Raw genomic sequence first — 12505 nt, 5'->3', positions numbered from 1 at the left:
TGTTTTTGTCCTACGTTTTACTACACACACTGGCACACACAACCCACCGGTTATGAATATTTGATAAGTGGTGTTAATACTGTGTTTGATTTATTGTGTGGGGTCTTTTTAATTTGCATGTAAACTGGGTAAGCAGAAAGATGGAAATGTTTTAAATGTTTCGGAAGTACAGGGAAAGAAAATACATAATGGTTTTGAATGAACTTTGTCTTCACTTTCTGGTGAGGCCTGATCAACCTCACTAGAGACATTTGGTGAGATTTAAGTATAATATGAAGAAGTGTATTGCTGTTGTTGTTTTGGTTGTTGTTCTTGTTCTTGTCGTGATACAAATCTCACCCAATTGGGTCTGCTGTATGGTAAGGATTTCTCCCTAAGTGTTAGCTCTCTAACTCTCTGACCCTGTAACTCTGCTGTGTGGTCAGGATTTCTCCCTAAGTGTTAGCTCTTTAACTCCCTGACCTGGTCGCAGTATGATAAGGGAATATAAGCATTTTTTTAATGGTTTCAACAAGTGTGTTGTTATGCTCTGACATTTGACATTTTGACATTAAGAAAATTGGGAATGTAATAATTTGTCATACAGTGAATAGTTGGTCTGGATTTACAGAACCAGAAATGTCTTAAACTGTTATTTTGGTATGTCCTCTCTCGAAGTTATGGCGACAGTGACTACACATGGTATCTTGATGCATATAAGGAATAAATCGATGAGAACAGTGTGAGCTTCACCCCCCGTAACCGGCTGAAGAAAGGGCGATAAATGCGTTCACTATGACCTTGTCCTTCACCACTTCTACCGTGAGACCGAGCCAGCAACCTGTACACAGCATCCAGTCGAAGCTATCAACTGCCTTTTCACTCATGAGTCATGAGTCCACGTGGAGTGAGCATGGAGAGATTCTGTCCCATCTTCTCTCATGCTGCTGGTGTACTGGTGGGAAAATAGACAAGACATAATGGACTGTATAGGACAGTGGCGGCTCAGGTGAGAGACATTATCTAGGGTATCCACTTTGAACATGTGCCATTGGGAGGAAGAACTGAAACACTATCTAAAACAGAATAGGAAGAAACGCCAGAAGAAGAATGCAGGGAAGGAGGGGGGTGGTCAACTGTGCCTGTACATTTATTTAGGGTTGATTTTGGAGGTTTACACCATGGGAAGCTTATTGTAATTTAGATTAAAATGCATTGAGATACCGATCTGTTATTAACATGCCACTCGTTACATTGTAAAACAGGGATGAACAAGGGCTGTAATGAGAAAAGTTAATACTGGTTATTTGAGTAGTACAAACTCTCTATATATGGTCCCCTGTTTGTAGATGTACATTCTAACCGTGTGTGCTAAGTTGAAGGTCTTGAATTTGAGTGATAGACTCAACGTGAAGCACTAAGGACTGTCATTCTACATTTGGGTTGAATAACCATGATGGGGACATTGAATGTAGGGGTTTTGTTTTACCATGTTATCAGAATTCTCATGTTAAAGCGTATCAATACATATGGCTTTCTGGATGATAAAGCACAATTGACCTGAGCATGTTTTAGTACGTTTATAACTATATAAGTGGACTAGCAGCAGTCACTAACGTGTTATGGGTTAGATGGAATGATTATGTGCAAATGTATTTGTAGCCGGAGGCTAAGTACATACGAGGCATGTGTTTGAGACAGAATGTTTGCATAAGGGTGTTAGTTGCAGATTCTAGCAGATATAGTGTTGTCATTTCAGACACTATTGTCAATTTTCAGTGACAAATAAAGAAGGTACAACACTTGAAAGAATAGCCACAGATCTCTGTACACCGGAGGCCACATCACCGGAAGGGAAGTTCGCTGTAGTAGTAGCATCACATCTCCTGCAGAGGGTACCAAATGATAGGTGACCATTGCTGTACATTCATACCCCAGGGTGAGGGTAACTTGACTATTGTAGTGGAACATCTGAAAGAGCTCAGCGGTGATCTCGCAAATGAACACCAGCCAAAGTGATTGACTTGTGGTGATGAAGCAGGCACCAATGTTTAGTTCATGTTTAATCATGTTAATGCTTGTTTGATGAAAATGCTTGTAAGTAATTTTCCATTAGGTTGAGACTAAGGGAGGTAATGTGGGGGGGAATTATTCATGCTATCCCGTCTTTTACTACTTAGAAATGTGTCTCTCGTTATATGCTACTGTTTTTTTCTAACCTGATACAAACCTGTCATTGTGAGAGTTAGTCATAAGATTGGGCGTATAGCTAACGTCCATTTGGGTGCGACCGCAGCATGTGAGACATCCTGTGGTTTTACTATCTGCAAGAAGTCACCTATATGAAAACTTGCAGGAAGGAGCACATTATAGTGTGAACTGTGACAAAACACAGTTATAACGGTTGAGCCCTCAGGCTATCTTAATCTGCATAGACAAACCGCCGTTGTTTCCACCCATCTGCTAAACTGCCACAAAGACAAGTTGTACTTTCTATAAAAGCTGAGAGCCAACTCTGTTCATTGGGCTTTTAACTCTGCACTGTTTGGTGGATTGTTAACCACTCCATTTTTGCAAATCTTATAATAAAGTTGTTGTTTGAAGAATCCACAGTCTCTCTCTTCCTTTTGGTTATAATTTCCACCACATTCCTAACTACTGCCGAGGTTTGGTGGTCTTTCTGGCGCTTGTAACTGCCGAAGTGTCACCCAGATGGGTGCTACACTTCAGTAGTGGACCATCCAGCCTACCTACAGAGGAGGCAGTGACAATGTACGAGGTGCCTGATGAAGAGCTCCGGACCAGTCTAAGTAACTGACTGACTCTGTGCCATTGAAGCTCCTTCCACTTAAACTAGTGCTCAGCCTGGCAGAACAACACCTTATCATCTGAAGCTGTGGAGTGGAAGATCATCGACCGGCCAGATCTACATTTGTTTTGTTAATTTTAAAAGTGTATTTGAGATTGTCTTTGTAATGAAAAGTGATATATAAAATAAATATTATTACTGTTATTACTGTATGTTTGGGATGATGAAAGATCACAAACCACATGAGGGCACAGACACACACACACTCTCTCACTCACCAGCTGCACCACAGTCACAGCAGATTTCATTGCCAGGTATCCGTAGCACGTCTTCTATGATGGCTTTGGTTAGGTCCTCCAAAGTGTCCTCTCCCCCTGTACTCTGCTCCCCGCGGAACGCCTTGTTCAGTGCCTCCTCTTTACTGTTGGTCAGCACCGATATCCAGCTGCACACACACACACACACACACACACACACAAACACACACACACACACACACACACACACACACACACACACACACATATATATATATATATATATATATATATATATATATATATATATATATATATTGTACACAGTGACTCCCTTGAGCAAAAAGGACTTCATAAAATAAATCATTCAAATACTGAGCAATATTGTATGCTAAAAAAATGAGGACATTATTTTATGCTAATACAATTGCTCAGAGAAAGACATTTTGTTTAACAAGTAATACATTTTTTTCTCTAAAGATAGGGGTCAAAACACCACAGACACCACAGTTTTCAATACTTCACCTTGCGAGGATAATGGCACTGAGATTTTTTCTAAAATGTTTTATGAGATTGGATAATACATTGGGAGGTTTCTTAGACCATTCCTTATTTCCTTTTGTGGTCAATTAATAATTTTGATGTGTGCTTGGGGTTATTGTCTTCCTGAAGATCCACTTGCGGCCAAGTTTCAGCCTCTTGGCAGAGGAAACCAGGTTTTAGCAAAAATGTCCTGGTACTGGGTAAAGTTCATGATGCCGTTGACCTTAACAAGGGCCCCAGGACCAGTGGGAAGCAAAACAGATCCCCCACCATATTTTACAGTCCCCAAATGCACTAAACACCATGTTCAGAGTGTCCTTCATACTGAGCACTGACATTCAGGTGTACACATGCGCACAGACAAACAAACACACCATAAGGTAGGTTATCTTACGTCACAAACTCCTGTTCATCTTCAGCCTGGAAATGATATGTGCGATTATCTGTAAAAGAGAAATGACAGACATACAGTACCTTAGTGCATAGCTAGTATTACTAGATTTGAATGACTAGAAGTAAAAACACTAACTGTGGGAGCCCTATTTGTACACACACAAAGACAAAGGGCTTCTCCCTCACTGGCTCGGTGAAACACATAAAATACTTCCAAATACTTGAACATTGAGTTGAGGTGCTGTGTTTTGGTATAGAGGTAGCGCTACTGACATTGCCGCAGACAGGGGCTCCATCCCTGCGTTAGTCCTTCACAGTGTCACTTTCTTTTTTAAGTATTTGTCTTTATTCAGACAGTAGGATATATCATTGTCTTCCGTCAGATACCAGGACATCTGTACTGATTTGTCTCGTATCTCTCAAAGACTAATGGGATAGATCAAAAGAAGTCCGGCTACAATGATCATAACTTTCAAAAATATATCCTCGGTTGTAATGACGCTTGGTCATAGCTAAATATACAAGGCTGAATCCGTAGATTCTTCTCAATGTGTTGCCACATTTAATAACATACATTTCAAGGTACAAACGACATGCTAAGCAGCCATGATCCCAACTGCCGTCATGTTCTGACACATACCCCATGTTCTGACAAATTACCCCTTTCATCACATACAGTAGGTGACATCACCTAATGAACCACATTTGTGACCGACCGGCTCAAATCGGTCTCATGTAGAAAAATTGGAAATTTTGTTTTTTTTACATTGGATAAAAGTACAGACTCAGAGCTACAAAATGGTATATCATACACTGCATAATTGAGGAACAATGGGAAAGTAATTCTGCTTTGAAAGTTGATATTCTTGGAAACTCACTTTTGAGAAAATGGCCTTTGATTGTTTTGGTACCTACTGGAGAGCTCTCCTTTGTCTACACACATTCAGCATTGTTCACACCCTCTTAAGCCAGCCCCACCCATCTCTTTAAGGATTCACATGTGCTGTCATGTGCTAAACAGAGAGCAGTGTAGTAAAGATTAAGACTAAAAGTGGTAGAAGTCTACAATAAGGAACAATTCCAGGTAAACAGAATGTGTCCAGATAAAAATATTTTATCAATATTAGATGACGTTTACCCAGACACACTTGTCTAAATTGATGGGTCATGTGACCACATCCAGCGGTGGATGAGTACTCAATTGTCATACTTGAGTAAAAGTAAAGATGCCTTAATAGAAAATGACTCAAGTAAAAGTCACCCAGTAAAATACTACTTGAGTAAAAGTCTAAAAGTATTTGGATTTAAAAATACTTAAGCATCAAAAGTAAATGGAATTGCTAAAATGTACTTAAGTAACAAAAGTAAAATTATAAATCATTTCAAATTCCTTATATTAAACCTGACAGCACCATTTTTTAACTGTTTTTTTAAATTGAAAGATAGCCAGGGGCACACTCCAATACTAAGACATAATTTACAAACAAACCATGTGTTGAGTAAGTCTGCCAGATCAGATGCAGTAGGGATGACCAGGGATGTTCTCTTGATAAGTGTGGGAATTGAACAGTTTTTCTGTCAAAATGTAACAAGTACTTTTGGGCGTCAGGGAAAAGGTATGGAGTAAAAAGTACATTATTTTATTTCGGAATGTACTAAAGTAAAAGTTGACAAAAAAAGAAATAGTAAAGTAAAGTACAGATACCACCAAAAAATACTTTAGTACTTTAAAGTATTTTTACTTAAGTACTTTACACCACTGGCCACTTCTTGCTAAGTGGATGGGTCTCTACAGAAGGTGTAAATGGTACAGCCAAATCATTGCTTGCATTGTAGCAATATCAGAAATAGATAGTGTCAATATAAATAAAATAATATACAGAACAATATCAAGAACAATATCAATAACGATATCAGTGATAGACGAGGTAGTTATATGCATCCAATCAGGGGTAAAATGGCTGAGCAGCAGGATAAAATAAATAAATAGTAGCCGCAACGTATGTAATGTGTGTTAGGAGAGAGTCATTTGAATAGAGGCATTGCAGATAGTGCTAATGACTGGTCTGTCCGAACCATGCATGAACAAGTGAATCTATATTCGGAGAGCCTGTTTCTGTCCTGCCCTTGACTTTGGTGCAGGGGTTGTGATGTCCACAGCCTCTTCATCGCAAAACTCCCTGATCTTCTCAAATGATACGTTTGTCTAGCTGTGTCCAGTCCAGGTGGTTCTTGTACAGGCAGACCATCTATGGGAGGAAGGATGTCAGCATTGCACAGCAGCTGAAACCTGGTCCTGACTGCATCCGAACGCTCCTTGGCGACATCAACACTAGGCTCCAGAGCATCAAAGCTGTAAAACAGGGAATAACAACAAAAAAATCTCAAGACATTACAACCTTGCACAACATCAATTCACCTCCCAAGTTAAGATAAGAATAACCACATACAATGCAATGAAAATGATATTCACCTGAAGTGCTGGTCCTGCTTGATCTGTGGCAGCGGCCTGAAGTACAGAGTCAGGTGTAGTTGCCAGCCATAGCTTTCCACCAGCACCGTACCAGGAAGACAGCCCGACTACACGTACCTCTGGAAAATACAGAAATAATGTGAAATCAATGAAAATAGTGCCAATCCTGTTGGAGCTCAATTAAATAATCAAAATGTGTTTATGCTTTGTTAGCCAGCCATGTAACGTCAGCTAATGTTAGCTAGCTAACAGCAAACTTTAACTTGGGTCTTTTGTTTAGACATGTAGCTAGATAGCCAGATAAACAATGAACTATAATCCCAATACATAGAGTACTAGCATTGCAAACTGATTGTCATAGCTAGCTAAAGTTAACCAAATAGGTTCAATGTTAACTAGTTATCTAGCTAACATTAGGCTATAGCTAGCAATGTGAAATGGCATTGAGAAAACATCACTAACTTTACACAGTTCATAGACGTACATTCATGTTAGCTATCAAACCACCTCAGCTAACGTTAGCTAGCTAACAGAAAGCTTTAACTTGGGGTATTTTGTTTAGACATGTAACGTTAACTAGCTAGCTAAACAATGAACTATAATCCCTATCCATAGAGTACTAGCAATACAAATGGATTGTCATAGCTAGCGAAAGTTAACCAAATAGGTTCAATGTTAGCTAGTTAGCTAGTTAACATTAGGCTATAACTAGCAATGAGAAAATATCACTAACGTTACACAGTTCATACACGTAAATTAGTGTTAGCTAGCAAGCCAGCAATCTAACCTCAGCTAACATTAGCTAGCTAATAGCAAACTTTATCTAGCTAGCTAAACAATGAACTATAATCCCAATCCATAGAGTACTAGCAAAACAAATTGATTGTCATAGTTAGCTAAAGTTAAGCAAATAAATTAAAAGTTAGCTAGCAAGGCAGCCATCGAACTCCAGCTGGCTAGCTAACAGTAAGCTTTAACTTGGAATGAAAACAAATTTCGGACAAAATTAGAAACATATAATATCTGAAACTGTAGCTAGACTCTTACCCGTATTCATGGATGAAAGCTTCATGGCAGACTGCAACCCCTTTCATTAAATAAGACGTCTTGTGTTGTTTCTGTTTAGTTTGCACAGCTCAGAGAGAGACAGCAAGGCACGATCGTTCTCCAGAAAGTAATCCATCAGAACTTTTTCCCACTGCCCTTTGTCGATAGCGCCTGATAAATTTAGGGCAGCAATGTAATTGAGAACAGTAACAACATATTTGCAGTTCTCCGTGGCTAACGTTATATCTTTAGAAAAAAACTGCAGTAGAAAGGATTATCTACACATAACGAGCAGCTCACTTTATAGACACAAGATGCTACACTGCAGACCAATCTCAAACTCATCTCTTGGCATGTCCAGCCCACTCATTATCTCAGCCAATCATGGCTAGTGGGAAGGTTTCTGACTTTTTCTTTGGCTAAACCAACTAGGTTAAAAATTTAACAACTTAATTCGTATTTACAGATGACATAAAAGTTTGTTAAAGTTCACATGTTCGAGAAGGCATTTCTGCCAAAAAATGCATTTATATTTTTTTTACGTTCAAACAGCTCTCCTGTAAAGTCATGGCTTGCAACATACGTCTAGTTTCCTGAAACGGGTCACATTTCACCCTCAAAATAGTCAGAATTAATAAAAGCTACAACAATATATCCATAATTGATTTAGACGTTTTTTTTGCTGAGGAAGTCTAAATCGCTCAATTTTACAGCCAAGGAGTTTGTGTTTGAAGGAGCAGTATTTACGGAGTTTGAGAATGTGCACAAAAACTAACTTAAATTTGTCCATTAGCTTGTTAGCTCTGAGCCAGTCACTGTGTGAATCTAGCTAACTAACAACTAGGGCTTAGCTACAACTATTTAATCAGGTGATCAAGCTACTGGTGACCAACGTGTTTGCAAATTTTTTGTTGTTGTTGAAAGATGCAGACTCAAAGTTTATTGGTCGCATACACAGTTTAGCAGATGTTATAGAGGGTGAAGCGAAATGCTGCTGTTACTAGATCCTAACAACGCAGTAAAATGTCGAACAAGTACACAAATAATTAAAATGTTACAAAAAAAGACAACGTTGAAATCAATTAACAACCCAAATAGCACTGTAACAGTGACCACAGTGACCGCACCACCCTCTAGAGAGCCATGCGGTTGAGGGCGGTGCTGTTGCCGAAACCAGGCGGTGATGCAGCCCGACAGAATCAATGGTGCATCTGTAGAAGTTTGTGAGGGTCTTAGGGGCCAAGCCAAATTTCTTCAGCCGCCTGAGGCTGTATAGGAGCTGTTGCGACTTCTCCACGGCGTCGGTGTGGTGAGACCATTTCAGGTCCTCAGTGATGTGCATGGTTTAGTCTCCTGTAGTCCATGATGAGAAATGAGAAACAAAATTCTCTGGTCTGATTAAATCAAGATTGAACTCTTTGGCCTGAAAGTCAAGCGTCACATCTGGAGGAAACCTGGCACCATCCCTATGGTGAAGCATGGTGATGGCAGCATCATGCTGTGGGGATGTTTTTCAGCGGCAGGGACTGGGAGACTAGTTAGGATCGAGGCAAAGATGAACGGATTAAAGTACAGAGAGATCCTTGATGAAAACCTGCTCCAAAGTGCTCAGGACCTCAGACTGGGGGGAAGGTTCACTAACAGGACAACGACCATAAGTACACAGCCAAGACAACAGGAGTGGAGGAGTGGCTTCGGGACAAATCTCTGAATGTCCTTGATTGGCCCAGCCAGAGCCTTGAACACGGTCAAACATCTCTGGAGAGACCTGAAAATAGCTGTGTAGCGACACTCCCCATCCAACCTGACAGAGCTAGAGAGGATCTGCAGAGAAGAATGGGAGAAACTCCCCAAATACAGGTGTGCCAAGCTTGTAGCGTCATACATAAAAAGACTCGATGCTGTAATTACTGCCAAAGGTGCTTCAACAAAGTACTGAGTAAAGGGTCTGAATACCTATGTAAATGTGATATGTTTTTTTATTGTAATACATTTGCAAAAACGTCTAAAAACCAGTTTTTGCTTTGTCATTAAGGGATATTGTGTGTAGATTGAGGAGGGAAAAAGAACAATAAAAATGACCTTGCCTTGAATCCATCAATAGTCTAGGCCTAGGTGTGTGGAGACATATTGTAAGCTAAAATATGAGGAGGAAATTATAGTCCTAAAAATGCTATAAAGTTTCACTGACTCCCCCCAATGATGCACAGCTCACTCACCTGTGATGGCCGATGCGCTCGTGCCAAAATAGGCTCAATAGGCCTATTTGGAACATATTTGGTAGCCTACAGACAGATTAGAGTCTTCTCTTTTCAGCAGGAGCCATTTGCTTTCAAACCTGTGTTTTCCCGCAATTGTATTTGAAGTAGACAGACTGTAGGCATGCCTTGTTATTGGGCTACACACTATCCATAGCTAGGTAATGTTTTTAAGCTATTGATCCTCTGTGACTAACTTATAGGTCAAGTCCTGGTGTATTAATTTGAATTATTTCATAATAGATAGCAGTAATTCTATAACTTTGGCAAATGTATTTCAATTTATCAGGGTTACTGCGGCACCCCCAGCACCCTTCCAGCGGCTATGGGAATAAATTATCAAATGGAACGCTGGAGAGATGAGAGTTGAAGGCTCATGTCTATCAGAGCAGCGAGCGGGAGAGAGATAATAGAAAGTGAATCTCATTCTAGTTCTGTGAGAGAAACAGGCGCCCTTCTATCTCACCACAGCAATGGCTACAAGTTGGTCTATAGAGGCTCCAATGTTGCACCAGCCCAACATAAAGGTAACGGATCCTGGCAAATGGGTTTCGGCATGAAACAGTCCAAAATGTAGAGGTGCCGGATCCTGTTCCTGCAGGATCCAGCTCAAATTGAGATTGGAGATATAGTTTGATATAGACTAATTAAGGTAGCAAAACAATTGTTCATAATCATTCATTTACAGTTCTGCTATTGAGTCAAGTATATCTAGTTGAAAATAATAAAATTGATAAAAAATATATTTTCTAAAATGAATGTATTATTAAAGCGGTTTTGACAGTTATTTCCTTTTCTTCACGGTCTTCATCCATAATCGTTGATTACAAGATTATACAATTACTGAGCCAGCCCTACATGTGGTAGAGTAGGTCCCATGTGGCTCAGTTGGTAGAGCATGGTGTTTGCAACGCCAGGGTTGTGGGTTCGATTCCCACGGGGGACCAGTAGGGGGAAAAAAAGAAAAAATGTATGAAATGTATGCATTCACTACTGTAAGTCGCTCTGGATAAGAGCGTCTGCTAAATGACTAAAATGTAAATGTTGGTGGTACCATTCAGCCAAACTCAGGCACCAGATCTTCACTTTCAACTATACTAATCTCCCGTGGACAGATTCTGCGTGTAGACCAAGATAATCTGCCAGGACTGAATGGAATGCGTGACATCCGAGCAGCATTAGTTCAGTGGGGTGGAAACTCAATTTCTAACATGTATGAACACAGAAGTTAATCACGCAGTTGATCAAATTACACAAGATTTTACAACTCTTCTAATCTCATCTACCCCCTCACTTGTATGTCTCCCTCACTCCACTGCTACCAAAAAATAGTATATTCTAAGGGATTATGTTCTCCTTCAAAAAAGTTGATGTGCTTTATGATTCGGGGGTGCACTATGATTAGCTATTGAGCTACGAATATTTAGCTAAGATTTTGACAACTATTACTGCATTGTATCAGGCACAGCTCAAGTATGTGAAAGTATTTGACATACAGTATTCAACCCAGGTCTGGTGCAGACGGCCGATTCCATTCCTATAGAGTCAATTATTAATAAAACTGGTCTGCTAATTTATCATGTCATCATTATATGATATTATAGGAAATACATGATCATATATTATACATTATATTATTCTCATATGATATTATAGGAACTCACGGGAGATGAGGTCGAAGCACTTCTTGTCCTCCCCACTGGGTTTGACCTGGCAGGTCAGTAGGTTCAGTCTCACTGGCTGTCGGTTAGACTAGATGACAGACCGAGATAAATAACATACGAAATAGGTGAAGAAATTAAAGGATGGATTAATCAGCCAGTTGTTGAAAATCAGTATTTTGAAAAGATATGACATGTTGATAGAACGTTGGTTCAAATTATTTTTGTCCGGTAGGATTTGGCTTCTGGACAAGAGTGTTCTCACTGTGTTGCTGCATTGCATTGCGTTGCAATGGATTATGGGTAATGTAGTGAAATATAGTACTACTCACTGTGGCATGTGCGATAGTGAGAATTCCGCTCTTCACGGAACATTTCCTCCTTTGCCACACCTTCCGTAACCTAGGAAAAAAGGAAATACATTTAGGAATAACATTTTTTACACTTCTTACACTGACACGGTGCCTTCAGAATGTATTCATACCCCTTGACCTTTTCCAAATGTTGTAGTGTTACAGCATGAAATCAAAATGTATTAAAAATAAATCTCACCCATCTACACACAATAGCCCATAATGACAAAGTGTAAACATGCTTTTAGAAATGTTTGCAAATTTATTGAACATTAAAAACAGAAATATTTAATTGACATAAGTATATACCCCTGAGTCAATACATGCTAGAACCACTTTGGCAGTGAACACAGACGTACATTTTTCTGGGTAAGTCTTTAAGAGCTTTGCACACCTGCTTGCCATAGATTTTCAAGCCTATTTAAGTCAAAACTGTAACTAGGCCACACAGGAACATTCACTGTCGTCTTGGTAAGCGTGTATATTTGGCCTTGTAGTTTAGGTTATTGTTCTGCTGAAAGGTGAATTTGTCTCCCAGTGTCTGTTGGAAAGCAGACTGAACCAGGTTTTCCTCTAGGATTTTGCTTGTGCTTAGCTCTATTCCATTTCTTTTTATCCTAAAAAACTCCTGAGTCCTTGCCAATGACAAGCATCACTGCTTGCAATGGCTGCATCACTACTTGGTATGGCAATAGCACCGCCCTCGATCGCATGGCGCTACAGAGGGTTGTG

At 39.8% G+C, this 12505-nt stretch overlaps 1 protein-coding gene across 1 annotated transcript in view; it reads right to left on the bottom strand.

The window, feature by feature from the left end:
* Positions 1-12505, bottom strand: part of asap1a (ArfGAP with SH3 domain, ankyrin repeat and PH domain 1a) — a 190958-nt gene that overhangs the window by 51395 nt on the left and 127058 nt on the right. The window contains 4 exon segments of the mRNA XM_045693788.1: positions 3067-3233; positions 3983-4031; positions 11424-11511; positions 11753-11822. Coding sequence (XP_045549744.1) covers positions 3067-3233; positions 3983-4031; positions 11424-11511; positions 11753-11822 — 374 coding nt within the window.

Source organism: Salmo salar, chromosome ssa14 (genome assembly GCF_905237065.1).
Source record: "Salmo salar chromosome ssa14, Ssal_v3.1, whole genome shotgun sequence".
NCBI lineage: Eukaryota > Metazoa > Chordata > Actinopteri > Salmoniformes > Salmonidae > Salmo > Salmo salar.
Note: the sequence above shows the minus strand (reverse complement) of the source record. Positions and strands in the feature narration are given on the sequence as shown.